This window comes from Thermoascus crustaceus, assembly GCF_041956765.1.
Source record: "Thermoascus crustaceus strain CBS 181.67 unplaced genomic scaffold VTN00scaffold_4, whole genome shotgun sequence".
In the NCBI taxonomy this organism is placed as follows: Eukaryota; Fungi; Ascomycota; class Eurotiomycetes; order Eurotiales; family Thermoascaceae; genus Thermoascus; species Thermoascus crustaceus.
Window position 1 is genome coordinate 1,070,456 of NW_027192530.1, and position 21,564 is coordinate 1,092,019.

The window sequence follows — 21,564 nt, forward strand, 5'->3', positions numbered from 1 at the left end:
CACGCGTTTACGATGCGGCTACAGACGGCCGGATATCTATATGCTTCATCTCTATTTTATATGCACCATACCCTTTGATTTCTGATTCGTTTTGCATTTCCCTCAGTGAACAATTTTGCAGACTGGGCCGGTCTCAGGAAGAAATCGTAAGGCGTCCGTTGGAATTCTGGTCTCTTTGGGCTTGCGATGTTGCAACATGAATGGGACAGGGATCCCTTTTTCCGATATCAATTAATTGGGGTCTTTCTGATTGAGTGTCACTTTATGGAACCTATTTCTAGAACCCAGGATTTCTACATCAATACAGAACTTTTGACGAGGGATGATTCTTAGCGCCATCCTTGTCGGAACGTTTTGCTAATATCCTCAGCCTCTCCCAATTATCAGGCTTGTTTTATTATGTTATTGGAACGTCGTATATTGTGTGCATGAGTCTCGTAGAAACTTTCCACCCTTCCGAACAGTTCTACGTATCACTTGAGCCTGCTGTTGCAATAAATCATTTTTGCATGAAACTAAAAGCTACGAGGAGACCGCGTCTTTCTAACCACCCCACACCGCCATACAGACCGCGACCACAAAAACCGCCGAAGCAAGACAGGGCAAGACAAGGTCCCAGCCTCGCCTCTGGTCCAGTTCATAGATTAATCCTGCCTACTACTTGATCTCTGGAAGTTAGTAAACCGTTGAGGGGCCAAGGGACGCCTATCCTATCACCTCGAGATCCAATTACACTCTTTGCATCTCCAGAGTACCTTAAAATCCGTTCCCCTCACGTTTTGTTATCTTCTTTCTCCTTCTCCTCCTCTTCTTCTTTACTTGCCCCGCTTCTGTTACGTACGAAACATGCAGACATATGTCTTTCATTTCCACTCTCCGCCCTCTTTCTTTCTTCCCCAGTTTTCTGACTTCTATGGCTTAGTCGGAGACGCGGGTAGATACTAGTACTAATCTAGTCTAAGACAGACAATCTGATCCGCGAGCAGGGGCCACCTACGCCAAGGAGAACTCAGTTAGTAGGGTGCGTTCTCCGGACAATCGGCAATCTGAGCTGTGCGATGGGGGGATCAAGATCCCTACCTACCTTCCCCGCATTTTGCTTGCAGTTGCTTGTTGACTTGTCAGCTCCTGTTGTTTTGCGGGCTAAAAATTTGTAATTGTACTGTATTGTACTGTAGCGGACTAGTGGACACATCCATGATACCAACAAGACACCTATTGAGATTCAAGTAGTAGGGGTCTATACAGATAGGTATAATACTGGGTTCATGGTGAATTAATTAATTTGTTTCGTATAATATAAACAACTGGGTTGCAAATAGCCATGTGGGAAACTTTTTTTTTTTAAAGTATTTGATCGAACAACCGACGAATGCTAGTGCGGGTATGTATGTACTCAAAAAGTCATGGGCACGAATTTGAGCTATGGGGAAAAGAGAGGGGAGGTTATTCGAATAATTAAACACAGAATTATCTCTGAGGCTGTTACAAACCACAAAGGTTGAAAAATGGTATCCAAGCTTTCCTTTTTTTGGTTTTGCTTTGGGGTCTTCGTCGTATCTTTCAGTCGTGATGTCGTTCATTATTGTCACCGTGGTGATAGAGTAGTAGTTTGAGTTCTCAGAGGACTGCAGATGAGGTTGGACATCAGACCTCAAGGGTTCCGAAGCCGATAAGCCTCAAAGCTTTGTTGTACAGCAGGCCACACTTTCGTTCGAGGGCCTTTACTCATCCTTGCCATTCTTTTCACTCAGCCCCTTGACCAAGTGGCTGGTGTCGCCGACCGGAAGTGTATACGGGAAGTCGACGCTGGCCAGCAGCTGCACGAAAAAGAGGTACCAGCCGAATATGATCGATACGAAATAGACAGCTCCAGCAGTCTTGGGAATAGGGAAGCAAGCAGGTTAGTCTGCGAGTTTGAAAACACAGAAAGAGATATGCAACTTACGACATTCAGTCTGTTCGCTAGACTCACGTTCCCATTAGCGAGCTGCCAGCTTGCACCGGCCAGAAGCTCGAAACCGGTCCCGAGTGTCAGGAAGATTATCATGAAGACGAGATTGGTCCGGACGCTGCAGACAAGGTACATGTAGCAAAGGATACCCCAGAAGAGGTAGTAGAACGCTGTGAGGGAGAAATTAACTATTAGTCAGGCTCTATAAACAATTTTTTTGCACATATTGATATACACTGTACGTACCGAATGACTGGTTGAACTGTGCGACGTCGGTAGCACCATAGAACGGCGTCAGGGTTGACGCGAGGGATAACCAAAAAGCACCTGCGTTGTTCTTGCATCAGTAAAAAAAAATTTTGAACGACTTATTTTATTTCCATTTTATTTCCATGTAAGGGGAAAGAATAACATACCGAAAGATCCGATGACAACAAATGTAAAGGTGTTGCCTATGATGAACTCAAGGATACACGACATGATCATAAGGATTCCTCCGACGAAGTAGAAAACACCCCTGTCGCAATAGTTAGCTATTGCGGTATTATTTAACAGGGCAATCGCGGGTGTACAAACACAGTCGCAGCACCATTGCCGCCAGCATTTCTCCATCCCATGAGCGTGCAGGCAAGCGGACTTAAGCTGAGAAGGAATCCTAGAAGACCACTATGAGGAAAGAATTAGCGTACATCTGAGAACATGATATTTTGCGTCAGATACTCACAGAGGTGTAGGATTGCCAACGGTGGCCCTAAGTTCGCCCTTTACACGAGTCTTCGGGGAAAGGTAGATCTTCTCGAAGAGCTCAGGAGAGATGGTGAGGCTGCCAGCTGTCTTGATCTTTCTGAGCGCATCATCTCTGCTCTCCTCAGCCCTCAAATCGTAATTCGAGCTTCCATTGTTCTGAACTGGCCCTTTCTCGACGTCCGACATGGTGAAGACACGGAAGCTTTACGCTGCACTGACGCTTTCTTAGAAGAGGGTTGTGTTGTTTCAAGAAACTAAGTAGTGAATAAAATGCCCAACAGGGTGTACGGGAAGGGATGGAGGAGGGATATCGACCAAGTCAGTGCCTGTCAGACAAGCGGAAAACCGGAAGCAATCACATCCGCAGTATGGATACTTCGTAGGACACTATATATACCCTGCATTCCTCAAAACCGTATACTTGGTTGAACGCAAAGTATAGTTTGGAGCATCCACTTTGGCTTAGCATAAGACTGTCTCGCCTGTACATCCCTGGAACCCACAGGCCCGACCAGCATCAGTAACCGGCGCATAGAATGACTAGGACGGACGCAGACAGCGTGACACGTTTTCGCCGGACTACTCTGTATAGAATTATGGGCGAGATTTACCTCGGAGACGCGGTAAGGAGCTGAATAAATTAGGTCACGGTATTGGTAATGGTTCGAAGCAGAAACTTGGTTGCGGGGAAGCTGACGGCCTAAGCGAAAAAAAGAAGGCGTCCCTATAGGAAACCAATGAACTTTATGCATATTTTCCTAGGTTTTCTCCTGTTAAACGAATCGTTGGATGGCGCATGAGGGTGATCGACGTTTTCCATCCCAGCCCATTGGGATGTCTCTGCAATCTGTCTCCGCACATAAATATCCAGGGTCGAATGGGGGAAAACCAAGGCCATTCGACGGTAAGCATCGAGTATCTGTCCATATTCTCACTTCTCCAGATCCAAATTTTGTCCAGGAATTATGGGACGGACCTCTTAATCATAGAACAGGAATGGACACACCGCTGCGGAGAAAGGCGGAGATTGGGTCCGGGGTAGGAATGTGGCGGGCCAACACCGCAAACGATGTCATCAGTAATGGACCCACGGGCATCTCGCTCGAAAGGAAGCCCCTATTGCATATAAGGGTGTCAGGAAGTGCACATTACCCGATCCTTTCGGGTCCGCCTGTCGACTGTTGGGAGTTCTGTCGAGCTGGGGCCGGGGAAACGCGGGGAAGCCGATCCAAGCGGATCCGCTCAGCGGTCTGGACAGAGTCTCTCCGACTGTACGCTTCGGTGTCCTTGTTCTCGACGATCTATTCTAGTGCTGGTATGCGGCTCCGTCACGATCTGTTGTGGAGATCCGTCCCTCATGGTGCCCGATAGCCCTCCGAATCAGGTGCCTGGGTAGCTGGCTGGCCAGCTGTTCTGGATCCTTTGTATCCCAAAGGCGAAAAGGAGACTTATTGATTCTATTACCTATTCAAAATAACGTAGAACTAGCAGTCAGCAGCCCTCCTTGCATACCTGGTTCTGTCAGTAATAATAGTGTGCCTCCTGACATAAATATACGATTACCACGTCAAGTAGAAAACACCTTGCAATATTAGTTGTTAACTGGCTTAGTCGGATACTAGAATATTGTTTACTTGCTAGTGGTAGGTAAGTCCCTATGTGGTTAACGGTCACCTTGGTGTGTACCTCCTGTGCTGTATATTTTCATTTCACGCAAAGATATGCATAAGCCCAACTGGCGCTCTCCGCAGCTTCCCCTGGCCCAAACTCACTTTTATCGTGTGACACTTCTGGCCATTGCGTTTTCTTCCTCGAAAAGACAGGTAGTCAGTCGGGCCTTGAGCTTGGTCAATGGATGTCACTGGCTTAGTGCAGCTGTTCACTCCGCACTATGAAAAATATTGAAGGCGGAAAGATCGACATACTAAGAGTCTTAGCTCGCGCCACGTAATAACCCGAGATCAGCTGCTTGCATTTTCTGCTTACAAAATCAAATACCATATGTCATTATCAAAATGTGTTTGATTGATATCTCTCTGTTACTTTCTTTTCGTGTCATGCATTAGGGTTCCATCTTCATTCTAGGCATTCTAGGAATTGAATTCGGACAGGGGGGGGTTTCCAAATAGGTTACTTCGGACATTACATACCAGCAATCGACTCGACACGATGCCCGAGTGGTTAAGGGGTATGACTCGAACCACGTGACCCTGAAAGGGTTACACGGTGATATCATATAGCTTCGGCTGCGCAGGTTCAAATCCTGCTCGTGTCGTATTTCCTTTTTCTGCAACCTGCGTGAAAAGGAACTTTGCAACTTCCGGCGAAGTTTTCTTCATCTTTTTTTGTTTCCATTCTCTTTTTCTTCTTTTTACCCTGGCGCTCTGGCGCTCTGTCGTTGTCAGACAGGCAGTAGCTGCTGCTCTAAGTTCTAAGCCCCAAGAGCCAGCCAGCCGAACACTAGGCCTCCGAGAATCTCTTCATTCAACTCCAAAGTATTAAAATTAAAAATTGTTTGACAGAACTCCACTTCGTGAAAGCTTTTATAGGGAGTGTATGATTCAGTCGGAATTTAGTTAGCAGAGGTGAGCTGCATAATGCGTTCCGTCAACATTGTGTCATAACGACATTGGAACAAGGGCACAACTACCTATCGTCAACCTTGCGTCTGAGGTACCAAGTAGATGGATTTGCTTAATGTACATGGAGATACAAACTTAGGTAGATAGCCGTTCTTACTGGCGTGCGTCTTCCTTTCGTATGCATACTTCCTGTAGCTCCAACTGACCGGTTGCCCCTATTCGCCATGGTTTCTGATATCGATAAATTTTATAGAAAGGCTCCCCAGAATCCCAGGAGTCAGTCGCCGAATTCGATCACAAAGACAGATCGCAATCCTACCGATGCGAAGATCGATCCATACGGGACGGGTATCCGTCCGGAGCCCTATCGCAATGGTAATGGTGCGTCGATACTCGGGCCTCGGAATCTCGATCGAGAGAAGCAGGATCCGGATATGATCCGTCCGCCGTCGACGGATTCAGGGCATCTGCCCAATTTGAAATGGAGCTTTGCGGATTCGCATATGAAGATCGAAGTGAGTTCACAATGGTCGGACTTGTGTGAGGGAGTCCTGCAGGCAAGCGCTGTGCGAGGCTGATAATACTATAATATCGTCTAGGAAGGGGGCTGGGCAAGAGAGACGACGGTCAGAGAGCTTCCCACGAGGTTAGTACATATGTAAGTACACCAAAAGGGACATATCTGATCTTGTGGCTATCTGATAGTGTTGAGCTTGCCGGCGTAAACATGCGACTTGACGAGGGTGCCATCAGAGAATTGCACTGGCATAAAGAGGTACTCTCCTTTTCATAACAAGAATCTAGGTTATCCTTGCTGATTGCCGCAGGCCGAATGGGCGTTTGTACTTGAAGGCGTAACTCGCGTTACATGCATCGATGCCGAAGGAGGAAACTTCTCGGACGACGTTCACAAAGGCGGCCTTTGGTACTTTCCAGCAGGCGTTCCACACAGCCTCCAGGGCCTAGGTCCAGGCGGAACAGAGTTTCTCTTGATCTTCGACGATGGAAATTTCAGTGAAGAAGAGACATTTCTGTTGTCGGACTTGTTCGGTACGTATCCACTCACTTATCGAAACCATTATCACCGTTGCATAAGAAGACTGACTACGAATCTCCAAATGTTCTCCAGCCCACATACCCAAATCCGTTATCGCAAAGAACTTCCGCCTTACACCAGAGATATTCGACAGGATCCCCAAGGGGGAGAAGTATATCTTTCAAGGAAGCGTTCCCTCCACGATAGAGCTTGAACAGCCGTCGCGTGGCGGAATCAAGCCGTCACGCTATCAATTCACCCACAACATGACGGGTCAGAAGCCACTTGAAGCTAGTGGCGGCCAAGTCCGCATCACAGATTCGACAAACTTCCCCATCTCCAAGACTGTAGCCGCTGCCCATGTTATAATCGACCCGGGCTGCTTGCGCGAGCTGCACTGGCATCCCTCCGCAGATGAGTGGGCATATTTCATCAAGGGCCGTGCAAGGATTACGGTCTTCGCGGCGAGCGGAACCTCCCGGACGTTCAATTACGTGGCAGGTGATGTCGGCATCGTACCGAAGGGAATGTCTCATTATGTTGAGAATTTGAGCGAGGACGAGCCGGTGGAGTTCCTCGAGATCTTCCGTTCAGCCAAGTTTGAGGATTTCAGTCTCGAACAATGGCTTGCTGAAACGCCAGACAGATTAGTCAAAGAGCATTTGTTTGCCGGGGACAAGTATAACGGAAAAAAGTTCTTGGATGCGTTGAAAGCTGGAAAGGATCCGATCAAAGCTCCAGTCAGGGACTCGAAACTGTAGTCAAAGAGAGGCACAGTGAGCACTGCTGTAAATACGTGATATCCGTCATTCATTATGAAAATTGATTGTCATTATGCGAAACACGTATAAGACTTTTCCATATCTTGGAAAAAGTCTTGCAGAGAACAAAGGTGATAAAAAGCTATGACTGCCATGGGTTACTTCCTGATGCGTTCCGTGCACAAGAAAAAAATAATATCAGTTGAAACACTGCAGGCCGTACTATGAGTCTCCGTATTGCCGCAGAATAAAACGTTGCATTGAAATATGTTAGCAGTCCAGAAATTCATCAGTAAGACGAACAAAGAAGAAAAAGAAGGATTTTGAACAATACTTGATATTTATAAAAGATTGACGACTAATTATAATCACATGGCCATGAATATTAGTTTAAGGAATCCATAATGATGCAATTTGCCAGCCTATGAAGAGGCACATATGAGATGTTTACAACCACCCAATTCTAACCATCTCAATGAAACGGGTATAATGAACGTCCAGAGAAAGTTTTTAACAGATGATATAGAATATATATAAACCAAAGATGCAATATATCAGAAGAGACACTCATGTACAGCTCTTGGAGTTTGATATTTACCCACTGCACGGCAGCCAAAATATAGTCATGTGGTAAAGGAATCAAGAACATGCAACGAAAATACACATGATATATCCATCAAAAATAAATTGCCAGACGAACAAATGACGACTTCTTCTCCCCCTATCATAAACACCATCTTTCTGTGGTTTAGATACTGTCACTGGAATCGCTGCCTCTATAGGCACTCGAATTCAGAAACTCCTCTCTCATGATGGTACTAACGTCTGAATTGCGGTACTGACGTAGGTCCTCGCGATAGAGACCGCGACGTAGTTCCCGACCGGTCATAGACATTGGACGGTATTGATGAAGACTATTCCGACTCGTAGGCGAGTTCCTGTCCCAAGGAGAGAGCCGACCCGACGGTGATAGCGAAGCGGAAGCGGCTGAGTGGCGATCAGACGGTCGCGGCGCAAAGACAGGAAGAGAGGCATTGCTGGGAAGGCGGAGCGCTGACTCCGTCTCCGTAGAGATGTTGCTGATACCCGATAAGACAGAATTTGTGCGTCTGTGTCCGTTGAGCATTGGGAAATTTGACACTGAGGTGAGCAGGGTAGACATCCCGGAAGCGGCTGACGACCGCCATGAATTTACAGCACTGCGAGGGATCGTGATGACTTCCTCGTCAATTGGAGTGGCAAGTTCCACAGCAGTCGTAATGTCATCAGGTCCAATGGAGTCTCTTGCACGACTGGCCATGAGTTTGAGAGACTTGCCAATCCATAGCATCTGCTCATGTTCACGTAGGTAGCGATCGCCGCTAAAAGACTTCTGTACAATTTTACGTGTCATCATACCCAATTTCCGGCGATTGTCACTCTTCTCATACATCCGCTGGGTGATCCTGGCAACATCTTCTGGGGTAGGTGACGACGGAAGAACAGGAGCCGGTTCAGCGTCTTCTGCGTATTTGCTCCACTGCCCCAGGAGGGCAAGCATTTCGATCTGTGCCCTGGCAAGAGATTGAGCATCATTCGGTGCAACGACGGCGCTGAAACGTGAGAAGTCATCGGGATCACTAAGGACTCGGAGTGAAGCTCCAACGTCTGTACAGACAACCGGGGCACCAGTCAATGCGGCTTCACCAAGAGCCAGTGGCAGACCTTCTGACAGAGACGAATTGAGGAAGAGCCAGGTGTTTTCCAATACCTTCATCGGGTCTGCTGTCCCGCGGAGACTGACTTTACCTCGAAGCCCCTTTGAAGCGATGATTTCTTGACACTCAGTTGAGTATGTTGGCGCCTTATCAATCGCTCCATAAATGTCCAGGTGATAGTCATTGAATCCCCACTGGTTAATAATAATATCCGCGGCAAGCAACGCAGTTTTAATGTCTTTAGCATACCAGACGTGTGATAGCATAGTCACAGTGGGTTTCTGGGACTTGATCTCCTTCACAGGAGCAAACTTTTGCATATCCGTGATGCCATTGACAACCGGATCGACCTTCCTGCGAAAACTGTTGCGATGCTCGATGGTACCTTGGCTGGTGCCAATTTCCACCTCCCAACCGGGATTAAAGAAGTCGGCACAAGGCAAGATAATATCCGCGTGGTGCAAAATGAGCACAGAGGTCACGCGCATCAAACCAAGAAGAGCATTCCGTACGAATGGTGGCAGCTTGCAAAGGGCCGACGAAAGGCATAGATTAGTTTCACGCCAACTGATACCATGATCCCAGATTTGAAGCGTGCATTTTCTTTTGATCTTGCATACAACTCCATACGATGCGCTAACACTGTGATGGGACGCTTGGAAGACGGAGGGGACTCTTTCGGGAAGAGGAATGGAGAAAATAAAAAGGTAGCGAAACCAAAGCTCCAGGGCAGTGTCGAGATGGCCAAGCGTGGGAAGTTCTGTCTCGAACCACTCAGACGACGGAATCGTATTGGGCATCTCCTGTGTCAGCCAGAGCTCACGCCAGCTTTCCTTGACAATATCACTTGTCCATACTTGGCCCCAGTGCCTTGAATCCTCAAAGTATGTGTTCAGATTCACCAATGCTCTTGTAGCTTGCTGAATGTCAGCGTTAGATAGGGTAACGGCGCGCGCACCCTTCACCAAGGCTGTTAAGGTCGGAATGAAGTTCCTCTTGATATCGAGCTCAGTTGCAGCAGTGGCGACAGTGTCTACTTCTGAGTCTAGCTTGTTCTTGAAGAGACCATGCGTGGGCGTGAGGAAGTCGAGACCCCAGAGAGGGATCATCTTTAGGGACTGGACATTTTGCTCAGTTTGATGCTTGGGAATACCAAAGTCATTAGCAGATTCGCATATCATATTCCATTTAATCGTTCGCAGGGAGTTGATCATATCGCGACGGCAAGCGGAAACACCGCCGCCTTCATTAGGCCAGGTACCGTTGTCAGCAGCAAGTACGTGGAGGGTCTTGTCGGTGTCGAACCCAAAGTCTTTGGATCTCGTATAGACGACGGCATCACCACCAGGACCGAAGTTGAACAGGTCGCTAATCTTAACTGCCAACGGACTCCAGCTCGATATGTTGTCATCAAGATCGGCACTGGCCATAACAGCATCCGCACGCAGGTCGAGATACTTTTTGGCAGAAGCAAGATCACCACGATCACGGCTACGCCAATATGGACGGAGGACTCTGTCTCGCCGCAGCAGTCTCTCATCCATCCACCGGACAATAACACCGTCAAAATCAACACGGTCTTTCCAGGCCTTCCACAGAAGCGAACGTGCGCGAGATGTTGACACAGGGAAACGCTGCCTGGTAAGACCCAACGACCGTGTGACGATATTGGAGTCGAGACTGTCACAGTAATAAAGTGGGTTATCATGCACGAAGCTGGTGTGCTTCGGTTTGGCAAGTACACCGAGGTAGTCATTCTCGATCATGGGCGGAGTTTGAACCTTCTGTCCATTGAGAGTTGTAAAGATTGTAGGATGGAACTTATGATCATATAACCATCTGCTTTCGTAGACATCTGGTCCCTGAACAAACGTAGCCTCGGTGATCTTAGAGTGAGGGATCCATCGCTCCACCTTCTCCGGATGACGGCGAGGGGGAGCGCACCAGGACACCGTGCAGCTTATATGAGGAAGTACGAACTCCGCTCGAAGCAACTCGTCTCCGAAACGAGGATTTTTTCGGTAGTGATATTTGAAATGGACCAGACTGCCATCCTTCATGTACGACCCAGCCTCTATGAGGCCTTTGCGATTATACTGGACACTCTGAAGATGATTTTCGCCGCGCACGCAGCGTCGGCCCATTGGTAACTTTTGGTTCACATCTTTGTAGAGCTTGGAGTTCCTTTTCGCGGGTGCTCGATAGTCGTAGTGATATTCGTTGACCAGTTTGCCATCCTTGAACTCCTGCTTGACGTGGAGGAGCATTTCCTTCGAATATGTACTCACGTACCTCAGAAGCTTTGTTCCTTCTGGCTCAACCTTCAGCTCGCCAATGTACTGGAACAATTTGAAATCCCCATTCCGCTCATTGTGTCGGAAAGCAGTGAATGTTCCGTCCAGGCTTTGAACAACTACCTTGTTACGTTTGAGGGTAATGGTCATTTCCTTCGTCTCGTTCCAGAGTTGCCCCACATTATCACGGCCATGAAACAGGAAGAACATTAGTCCCAGATTTTGCATCATCTTAGCGTACATCCATATCAGATTGAGAATGAAGATCGTGGGGACACGGACGAACGTAGGGCTATCTTTCATAACGTACTGAAATTCTCTCTGAAACTCCGGATCAGCGATCATGGCAATGACGATGAATTTGATGGTGGAACCAAGGGTATGATAGACGCGGCTGATGAATCGCCTTGGTAGCGAGAGCTTCGTCGTGAACTTTGTCGGAACACAGGAAATATAATCCGGACTCTCGAACTCTTTATGCCCTGCAGATTCACCTGTGCCATATTGTGCGTAGTCCAAAATGCTTACTGCAGTAGCAGCCCCTAGATTGCATCGAGAAACATGAACATGAAGGTCATTGGTGTCGAACCTGCAGAGACTTTCTTGTAGCCACTGCCACTGGAAGTCGGATAATTGACAAGGCTGACCCAGGCAGCGATTTACAAGCACAGTACGCACTTCTTTCGGTAACCTATCCCAGTCGGTGTCGCATTGAAATCCAAGACATAATTGTCGGAGAAGTTCTTTCTTAGCCCATCTGACGACTAGCGGCGTATTGGGCTCTTCTTTTAGTTGACGAGCCATAGTTTCGGTAACTCCAGCAGTTACCAGGGACTCGGAAAGGATTGCATACTCATGAGGCATCCTCAATACAGCCTCTGAAACCGCATGAAGAAGAGTCTCTGCAATTATCTGACAGTTCCCACTGATATCGATGCGTTTATCAAGCCCTCGTCCAGCACCGATTGAGATCTTTAACTGGCCCTCGGTTGCATAGCTGAGAGCCCGAACACCAGGTCCCAATTTGCCCTGAGGAACAACTTCCAGCGTGACATCTCCCTTTTCCCAAGCTGTGATGGCCCAGTTGACAAGATTTTGTGAGTCAGGAAACGCTTCTGTTATTCTGGGTTCCTCCTTGCGTGAGAGGAGGATAGACTTTATTTCAATTCCAGGGTGGACTTTTGGATCAAGTATTAAGCGAGAATCTTGAGGAATGGATGAAAGATTTTCGTAGAAGGTCTGCAATTCTTGTTGTGACCACTCTGGATCTGACCATGGGGCCGTATATGCGTGGAAAGTCTTTCCTAGCTCCACGGGTGACTCCACCTTCTTCGGCATTCCGATCTTAGCAGTCCACATAGAAAGGATCGCGGCGGTCCATGTAGAGATCCCGAGCGCGATGACACTGGAATACAGGAAATTGGGAAATGAGACTTTTATAGCAATTCCAATCGGTAATGCGATAATGACGGCAGAGAGAAGCGGCTTCAAGGCGTGGGGTCCGGAAAAGATCTTAGTATACTGATACCAAAGAAGGCCTGTGTATGCAAGCACATAGGCACAGAACATGATCATAGCTTCCACAGACTTTTGGAAAGTCCAGATCATACTTGTCGTAAATGCAAGGCCCCACATATTCCATAGGAGAAACTTGACAAGTGTAGTCCAGTAAACCTGTCTTTTGACCCTCACAATCTGCTTCTGGGAAGCCCGAATCTCTTTGGCAGACCTGATCGCAGTAGGGAGATGCTTGCCGATAAGTTCATGAAGGTGCTGCGCCTTGGTGTCTATAAGTACCGCTCCAATCAAGTAATAAGCCAGTCCAAATCCGACTGCCATGCGCAGGGCATCTGACATATCAATTGTCAGGCCAACAACGCGGCCACCGCAGAGAAGCTCGACCCATTTGTCTAGAAGAGCAACAACAAAGTACAAGACGCCACACCCAACCTCGTTACCGGCTTGACGCCAGTGAATGAAGGCACTATGCAGACGGATGCCTTTCTGAGCGTTTCGTAATGTGTCCAGTGCGACTTTCGTCTGGATGTTCCAGGAAGAGCTGAACGGAATTGGCCGAGGAACGTCAGCGTACCGGCAATACCAGTCAAGCAGGAAATTCGTCGAGTCCCAGTCTCTAGCGAGTTCAGAAACGAGTTTATCGGAAGTAGCTTTCGAAAAAAGACCCTTGCGTCTTTCAGCTAGGACATCATTTAATAACGCCTCCCTGGACAGTTTGAGGGCAGCTGGGTCACTCATCCTCCCAAGGACCTTTTCATCATTTCCGGCATGAGTAGAGATATACCATTGCCGGAGCTCAGCGTCATCTATCCTACGGATCTTTTGATACCAAGTGACCCACTGAGAGCCGACCGACCTGAGACTCAAGAACAGCACACCGATAAAGAGGTAGATGACAGCAATATATATAGCAGAATCATGACCCGTGAATGTCGTGACAATTGGCGATATGAAAAGGAGTGGAATGCATGCTATAATGACCTTTCTGCCCGAAAGGAACGTAGTTCCCGGAAAGCTGAAGCAGGCAATAGTAGCAAAGAGCGACAGGTATGCTGTCAGAGCGATGAGGTAGAGATAGAACACTATTCCGGCACGGGGGCTCTTGACACTGGAGATTGCGACGAAACCAATTAAGCCACCAGCAATGGTGAATGCGAGACCCGCAATCAGTCGAATAAGGACGAACATGTTCATTGCAGAGAAGGCCATGGATATGAGATAGTATGAGCCCCCACAGGAGATCCACGTGCCAATTGCACCTGAGAGCAGAAGAGAAATCATCAAGGCTATTGTAGCACTGTGCAGTTCGTCATATTCCATGAAGCCAGATAGGTACAATCCCCGGCCGATGAGAGTGAGCAGAATGATATCGATCAAAGCAGGAATTGCAAAGACACTCAAGAACGTGAAACGTTGGTATCCAGGCATTGGCTTTACGGCGTCATCAGGGTCGACGTCGATCTGCGCACCTGCATAGGCCGTTGCCAATTCTGGAGCACCGTTGATCCAACTTGGAGGCTGGTGTTTGTTGTAATAGGATCGGAAACGGTCTGATAATAGCTTCCCGATCACACTAGGGGAGACATCGAAGTATGCCTCGCAGCGGGAACCAAGAGCAAACGATTCCGCGAAAGCGGCTGCCTGGTCAGAATGATTGTTGAATAAGGGATTGCGGTCTGTTACTTCAGCGTAGATCTCGTCGAATGCACCTTTCCTAGCCGCGCAGAATAGCGAGAGTGCCATCATATCTGCGTAAGCGTCGATGTTGCCCTTTTGAATGAGACCACACATAGCCTTGGAGACGCTCGCAAGATCATCCTCGCGACCGTCTCTCAAGATCCGCGTGAAGGCAGAATCAACCTCATCGAATAGAGCCAGGGATTGCGCGAGTGGAGGGTGCTGGCAGCCTTGTTCACGATACCAAGCAATCCTGGACTCAACTAAAGACTTAGGTGTCACCCTGCCACTGAGGTAACCAACCGTATTAAACTCCTTCAGCTGGGACAAAGATGGCACTTCCAGAAGTTGTTTGCGAATATATGCGCAGAGGCTTTCGGTCACCTCGTTTTTAACATCCGTTAAAGTAAGATGTTGCAGAAGAAGCAGTCGCTCTTCTGGAGTTAGAATATCAATGTCTTGAGCTAAACGACGAGGGAGACCTGTATCTTCCACGAGGTCCTTTGACCAGCGTGCCAGGGCAACTTCAACTTCGAAGCAAACATGCCGAGGGTGACCCTTGGAAGACAAGAATGTATGTAGAACTGTCCCGGCCAGACCCTGGGCATTCTTTGACATAAAGATTTCGATCCCATCCGAGTCCATTTGATATACTGCCCAGAAGCGGATCTCTGCGTTTTTGCGGAATCCAGAATCGAGGCCCAAGTTCACACGCAGGGAATTATTGGAAGCTAAAGTTGACAACTCCTTTACCGCCGCGGCAACTTGAGGCATTTGTGTGTAGTTTGAGAGAAGGAAATTTTCATGGAACCGTCTGAGTAATGTGCCAATGGTCCGGAGCTTTGGCGCAGTGACAGGGTGCAGTAGCCCGAGGGTTTTGAGCCGCTGCTGTGACTGCAGGATCTCCGCGAAAGCAACTGGAGACGCATCGAATCCCAGAGGAAAGCAACCAAGTTCGCTGTACCCCATGCCTGACCCTGATATTGATAACGGGCTTCCCCGAGACCTTATCTGGGACACCCACTCCGGAGGGTCACGGAGGATCACACAGGGTGGATCTTCCTCCGCTGCCTTGTATTCAGCCGAAGCGAGGACTTCACCCAGACAAGGAAACATGGGAAGGAGCGCATCCCATTCGGGGCGGTCCATCGCGTCCTGCATGATGTTGATGTTGGATCGCCAGATGTCGTGCACCTTCATGATCTCGCTATCCTTCAGCCATCCGAAAGCTGAAAGAGGCTCGCATGTCTTGGTGTTAAGAGTCGCGTCTGTCAATGCCGATGTAGATCCAATCCAGGTGATAGTGCTATAGAAATTGCACCACTGCATAGCCCTCCGCACCACGGCATTCGACAAGGCAGCCTGGTCATCAACTATCTCCCAGGCCATTACGACAAAATCTCTCATACATGCCTCTGAGACGAACGCCTTGATTGTGGCCTTTAGGTTCGCCATTTGGAAATAGTCGCGCTTCTCCCCATTAGGCAGGATACTAGCATTCCTAATTACTAGACCTGATATGGCGTCTGTTTGCAACACCTTTGTATCTTGGAGGAAGTCTGGAGGCGCCGTCTCGAGATAGACACTTAAGCCAAGACCACGGATTACCTCAAGCAAATTTCTCAAGGTCACTCTGTTGAATATGCCTTCCCATTGTGTCAGAAGCAGACCGCTGAAAACAGTTCCTCGGAGGGTTCCTGTCAATGTGTTCGCAACCTTGTCAAGGGCATCCAATGTCGAGTCTTGTTTCGAAATGATTCGAGCCATATCTATCCTTGCCACAACTTGTTTCCCGTCGACACTGGCAATCGCGTCGACGACGCCTACCTGAAATGGATCAACGATCAGAAGGTCCCACTGGGTCAGAAGCTTATGTTCTGATTCCGTTGGAGGAATAGTGAAACCACCGAGGTAGACACCAAAAGAAGACGGTTTCCGATTTTTCAGACGTCTATCGGAGAGGGCAAGTTGCTGGCTAGCGAGCGTGGCAAGGCGGTTTGCGACATTTTTAGGGACTATTTCCGGTTTTGGTCTCGACTACATGAAATATATTAGTGAAATGCAGAATGAAAGGTAGATGGACGAACCTTATAGTATTGGAGAGACTTCGAGACAACTGAATACAGGATATACAAGCATCCTATTGTCACAGAAGCCAATATTATGCCGATGAGAACCTATTTCCTGTCAGCTCGCAAATTCAAAAGAACAATAGAGCAGAGAAGCCAAGCTGGCTTCCCTTTCGGGGAACCTACCCATTGCCACCAGTTGTTTTTCATCTGGTGCCACCCAACGGGTGGTACATCCCAGATTTTTGCCATAACAACTAGTTATTAACGAAGGTAAGATCAATAGATCCTTCCTAACGAGCGACTCAGCAAACAATAAAATAGGAAAGCGGGATGACATTTGTGGGCATGGTTATAAAAGATGGATTATTAAGAATCCATGAATGCCGATGTTCCCCAATTGTATGTATACAGAAGCAGTGTAAGAATATGCAAGTTCCTATACGTGAAATATGTCGCCCAGCGAGAGACCGAACATAGAAACAACAAGGCCTATGAGGAACCAGAGCACAGGAGACCTGCTCTATCTATCAGATTCCCACGCCTTCGCGGTATTGGAGAGAGAAAGCTCCGGGAGCGGCAAGAGTGACGCTGGTGGCAGGCTTCTGTGACACCGGCCAGAACAAAGCTTAAGGCGAGAGACAAAAATAGCGGGCTCGAAGCGGTGCCTCCACCGGTCGAAGAGGACATCATTACCCAGCAAGATGGGCCAGTGGGCCACGCTGCAGAACCTAGCAGCTAAGTCCCATGTAGCGTCTCAGGATGCTGTCCCACTGAAAGGCGTAAACGGGCTAGCACAGCGTGCCCTTGACCGGCGTGGCGGCCATGGTGGCAGCTCGGGGAGGCCCAAATGCACTGGTACTCTCTAGGGTTAGAGATCCATGCAGGAGGATGACCGGAGGCGAGGAACGGATGGTGCCTGTTCATCGGCATGCAAAGCCGCGATGGTCGACTGCCTCTGCTCTCGCGATGCAACGGCATCATTCTCCAGCCCAATGTGGCAACCTCAATGGATGCACTTTTGCCCCTTCATATGACACCCCTTTGCGTTTCCAGTCAGCCTCGCCGTGCTGAGACGCTTCTTCCGCCGGGTTGTTGCTGGTCAGCTTCGACGAATCCATATGGGCGTGTCGTCGAGACAAAACGAACGTGACTTGCCCTAGGACGGAGAGCTAGCCGAGTTTCCAAGGCGGGATACGAGCTGACAGACCAGGTATCAAGGGCGTCGATACCGTAATACAGTACGGTATTTCGGTATCGCGTTCTGTACCGGTATCTAGACTGTACGGTATCACCCCATCTCGTATGGAGACTAACGCAGCCTCACCTCCCACCTCCGATCTCAACCTTGACTTACATCCTTGGCCAGCCCCTCTCCCCATCCGGACCGATCTCCGCTTGACGACAGTGAGGCTACATACTCTTTTCCTGATTCATTTCCACAGGGAACCAACTGGCTCAGGCTCTAATTACGGATGCGAGCGAGCCGGGAGGGCCCTGGCGGACCAGTGGATTGCAGACCGAACCCCTGCCATGCAGCTAAGTACCGTCAAGATTTTGACAGCGCAGAATTCCAGAGCTCATGGGTATGACTCGCCATGGCAGAGAAGCGCGGCCATTCATTCCATCGAAGCTTTTTGTGGGATGCTCACCATCCACCACCAGCCACCATACGAGCATGATATTCAGAAATCTCCTTCGCTGCAAACTGCGAACCAGATACGGTAAAATAGTCTTGCACTTTGGCGGCTCGTTGGCCTGATCCCCAGATATGCACCTCTCTTCAAAACTGCCTCCACACAACATGGAGTACGTGGGTCTAGGGGGGGCTTGGTCCTCGGTCAATAAATAATTGTACTTCCCTTCTCGGTTCATGTACATCATTTCCCCGAAGCTGCATCTCCACGCAGCTGCAGTTCCCGCGCAGTCAATTGCTATTCGCGTTGTCTCTTGTCTTTCTTTTTATCCTTGTATACCGTTGGACACCTCCTCAATGGTTCTGAACTGGGTGCTGTCTATTGGCTGTTACTTTGGCTTTATAACATGTAACACCCCCCCAGGTGTCTGGCCCACCGGAAAGCCAACTGTGATATCTCCAACACCCCCTTCGCGCACATCTACAGGATTTGGAGGTACAAGTACTGCGTCAGTTTCTTCTTCACAAATTCCAAGGGGTCCAGCGAGCAGTGTGACGTCTGTCACCTCGACACCTGTGGTACAGAGCTCGCTCTCGTTTACATCAAGTACTATGTCGGTTTCTTCGTCACTCGTTTCGCCTACGGCACCGGCCGCCCCGACAGGGTCTTTTACTGTCGATAGTTCTGTTCTGGTCCTCGCACGAGATGATTCCTCGGCTAAGGTCGCTACCTCTGGCCTCAATGCATATGGCATCCCTTTTACGACTGTACTTGTGCCCCAAAGTGGTGTCACTCTCCCGGAGCTCAGCAGCAGCTCCGGAGGGAATTTTGGTGGCATAGTTGTCGCATCTGAAGTCAGCTATGACTACGGGGGTATCCAAGGGTTCCAAAGTGCATTGACTACAGATCAATGGAATCAGCTCTACTCTTACCAGCTCGAGTATGGCGTGAGGATGGTACAATACGACGTCTTTCCTGGCCCGAACTATGGAGCCTCAGCTATAGGCAGCGGCTGCTGCGACAACGGCGTCGAACAGGAATTTTCTTTCACCAACATTGACGACTTCCCAACTTCCGGGTTGAAGACCGGAGCTGGCGTCAGCACCCAAGGATTGTGGCACTATCCAGCGACAATCAGCAACACCACAACGACTAAAGAGATTGCGCAGTTTGCCGCGAATTCCAGTACCTCTACTGCTGCTGTTATCAACGACTTCGACGGAAGGCAACAAATGGCCTTTTTCATCTCATTTGACACGACGTGGAGCCCGACTTCGAATTATCTCCAGCATGCATGGATCACATGGTTGACTCGTGGCTTGTATGCTGGCTACCGTCGTGTCAACCTCAACACTCAGATTGATGATATGTTCCTAGAATCCGATATATACCATCCTAATGGCACCACCTTCCGTATCCGTACTGGAGACTTGGCTGCTACCGCTTCCTGGGTGACAGAGATCAACAGCAAGATGAACCCAGGCAGCGAGTACTTTCCGGAAGTAGGGCACAATGGAAACGGCAACATCGAGGCCGCTTCTGAGACCGGAAATGGAGAGGCCATATGCAATGGGGGTGCCATTGAATACCCTGAGGTTCCGGATACGCCACTTGAGTTCAAAAAACCCCTCGGGACTGGAACCGACAGGTGGCCATCAACACCTACTGCTTACGATTGGACTACGCAGTGTACCGACCTCGACGCTCTGAAGATTTGGTGGGCTACTCCTGAAAACCGTGACAAGTTTGCCCATATTTCGCACACCTTTACCCACCTGGAACAGAACAATGCCACCTACTCAGATGTATACAAAGAGATCTCTTTCAATATCGCCTGGCTCGACCAGGTCGGAATTTCCTCGGCTAAGCGTTTCACCGCCAATGGAATTATTCCACCAGCCATCACCGGCCTGCACAACGGTGACGCTCTGCGGGCTTGGTCTGAAAATGGCATTACAAACTGCGTTGGTGACAACACCCGTCCTGTCCTGCTGAACCAACAGAATGAGATGCACCCCTACATCACCACCGTGGAGGCCGACGGATTTGCTGGAATGCAAGTTAATGGCCGCTGGGCAACTCGCATTTACTACAATTGCGATACCCCAGAGTGTACTACCCAGGAATGGATCGATACCTCTGCTGGGAGCGGTGACTTCTATGACCTGCTTGCTGTAGAAAAAGCCGATACCATGCGCCACCTATTCGGTCTTCACCATGACCCGTACATGTTCCATCAGGCCAACCTGCGGCAAACTGACGTCCAGGACATCACGATAAATGGAGTCACTGCGAAGCTGTCCATTTTCCAGGCGTGGGTTGAGACCATGGTGCAGGAATTTGTGCGCCTGGTCAACTGGCCTTTGATCAGTCTCAAACACAGTGATGTATGTTTCTCTTATTCACTGCCAATATTTTTATCATTTTCTTAATCTGACTATCTTATAGATGTCCGACTCCTTCGCGGCTCGTGTTGCCCGAGATGCTTGCAAGTACTCTCTCAACTGGGCCGCCAATAACAAGCAGATAACTGGCGTCACCGTATCTGCTAACGGAAACACTTGCAACTCCCCCATCCCAGTTACCTTCCCCGTTGATCCTACTAGCACCCAAGGCTTCCGGACAGAGAAGATTGGCAACGACCCTCTGACAGTGTGGGTGCAGCTGTCTGGCACACCAGTGACTTTCACCCTCTCTACCCCAATTGCCTTCTAATTCCTGCACATGGACCTGTCGCTCCTTGAGTCTGTCTACTTGGTACTAATCTCAAACCGTATCTCTGTGTTCATTTTTTTCTTTGTCGCGTATTTTTGAGTTTCTCAGACTTGATTCCCCCAGAGACGCAGACATATGCTAGTGGGAGAGTTTCGCTCTCCGCATATACTTCGTGTATAGGGTTCATATTCTCATCTACATTCATTTCTACCCAAGGTTGAAAAGGAAAAATATTTGATTACGGGAAACAAAAATCAGTCGGGGTCTAATATTTCTACCTCTACGGCTTAATGTTTCAATTTCCTATAATTTGCGAACTGAGTTCCTGCTATCGCATACACGTGACAAGAATATGAGCAAAACTCAATTCGTACCTGGCTCAATTTTTTTGATAGACCTTAACCAAGATAGAACTATCTGGAATCTAAATTAAGTTATCCCTTGAGACAAGGAACAAAAATCTTTTTAGTCTTTTTGTCCTGTTCAGTCCTTAAAGGTGGGTCTTTCTCTAACCTTCATGTATACAGTATCGAGGTAGAGACCTACCTAGCTCCTTCGAACCTTAAAACCAAACCCACGGGCCACGGGATGTCACTCCCGTCGTCGATCGGGTCGATCGATCTCAGCTAACTTCGGGACCCACAAAAACATTCCATCAGATAGGAGTCATATAACAAATTGCCAGAAAGGCAATTAATTAGTATAGATCCATCCAGCCTCTTGCTCAGGTTACCGTACAGGGTGCTACTGGCTGCTACGATGTAACCGTGCGGCTGAAATAACTGGCTGGCTGGCTGAATGAAGGGAGAAAAGAAGAAACATTGGTAACTACGTACTGTACTGTACATAAAAATCAGTAGTAGCTGCTTCCAAGGCT

The 21,564-nt window shown here is 48.6% G+C and overlaps 4 protein-coding genes and 1 non-coding gene across 5 annotated transcripts; 3 read left to right on the top strand and 2 right to left on the bottom strand.

Annotated features, from left to right (window-relative positions):
* Positions 1–1,724: 1,724 nt before the first annotated feature.
* Positions 1,725–2,887, bottom strand: VTN00DRAFT_6967 (uncharacterized protein; the record flags this gene model as incomplete). The annotated part of the gene is made up of 6 exons (XM_069433661.1): positions 1,725–1,880; positions 1,949–2,124; positions 2,201–2,281; positions 2,371–2,471; positions 2,531–2,620; positions 2,679–2,887. The coding sequence occupies 6 exons, from the start codon at positions 2,885–2,887 to the stop codon at positions 1,725–1,727; spliced, it is 813 nt and encodes a 270-aa protein (XP_069287021.1).
* Positions 2,888–4,864: 1,977 nt separating this feature from the next.
* Positions 4,865–4,976, top strand: VTN00DRAFT_t121. Its single transcript has one exon. It is a non-coding gene; the product is annotated as a tRNA-Ser (tRNA).
* Positions 4,977–5,507: 531 nt separating this feature from the next.
* Positions 5,508–7,080, top strand: VTN00DRAFT_6968 (uncharacterized protein; the record flags this gene model as incomplete). The annotated part of the gene is made up of 5 exons (XM_069433662.1): positions 5,508–5,798; positions 5,883–5,929; positions 5,989–6,058; positions 6,111–6,333; positions 6,413–7,080. The coding sequence occupies 5 exons, from the start codon at positions 5,508–5,510 to the stop codon at positions 7,078–7,080; spliced, it is 1,299 nt and encodes a 432-aa protein (XP_069287022.1).
* A 748-nt stretch (positions 7,081–7,828) lies between these two features.
* VTN00DRAFT_6969 (uncharacterized protein) lies at positions 7,829–16,587 on the bottom strand (the record flags this gene model as incomplete). Its single annotated transcript, XM_069433663.1, has 3 exons — positions 7,829–16,303; positions 16,354–16,443; positions 16,522–16,587. The coding sequence occupies 3 exons, from the start codon at positions 16,585–16,587 to the stop codon at positions 7,829–7,831; spliced, it is 8,631 nt and encodes a 2,876-aa protein (XP_069287023.1).
* A 1,996-nt stretch (positions 16,588–18,583) lies between these two features.
* Positions 18,584–20,687, top strand: VTN00DRAFT_6970 (uncharacterized protein; the record flags this gene model as incomplete). Its single annotated transcript, XM_069433665.1, has 2 exons — positions 18,584–20,359; positions 20,421–20,687. The coding sequence occupies 2 exons, from the start codon at positions 18,584–18,586 to the stop codon at positions 20,685–20,687; spliced, it is 2,043 nt and encodes a 680-aa protein (XP_069287024.1).
* Between the last annotated feature and the right edge of the window lie 877 nt (positions 20,688–21,564).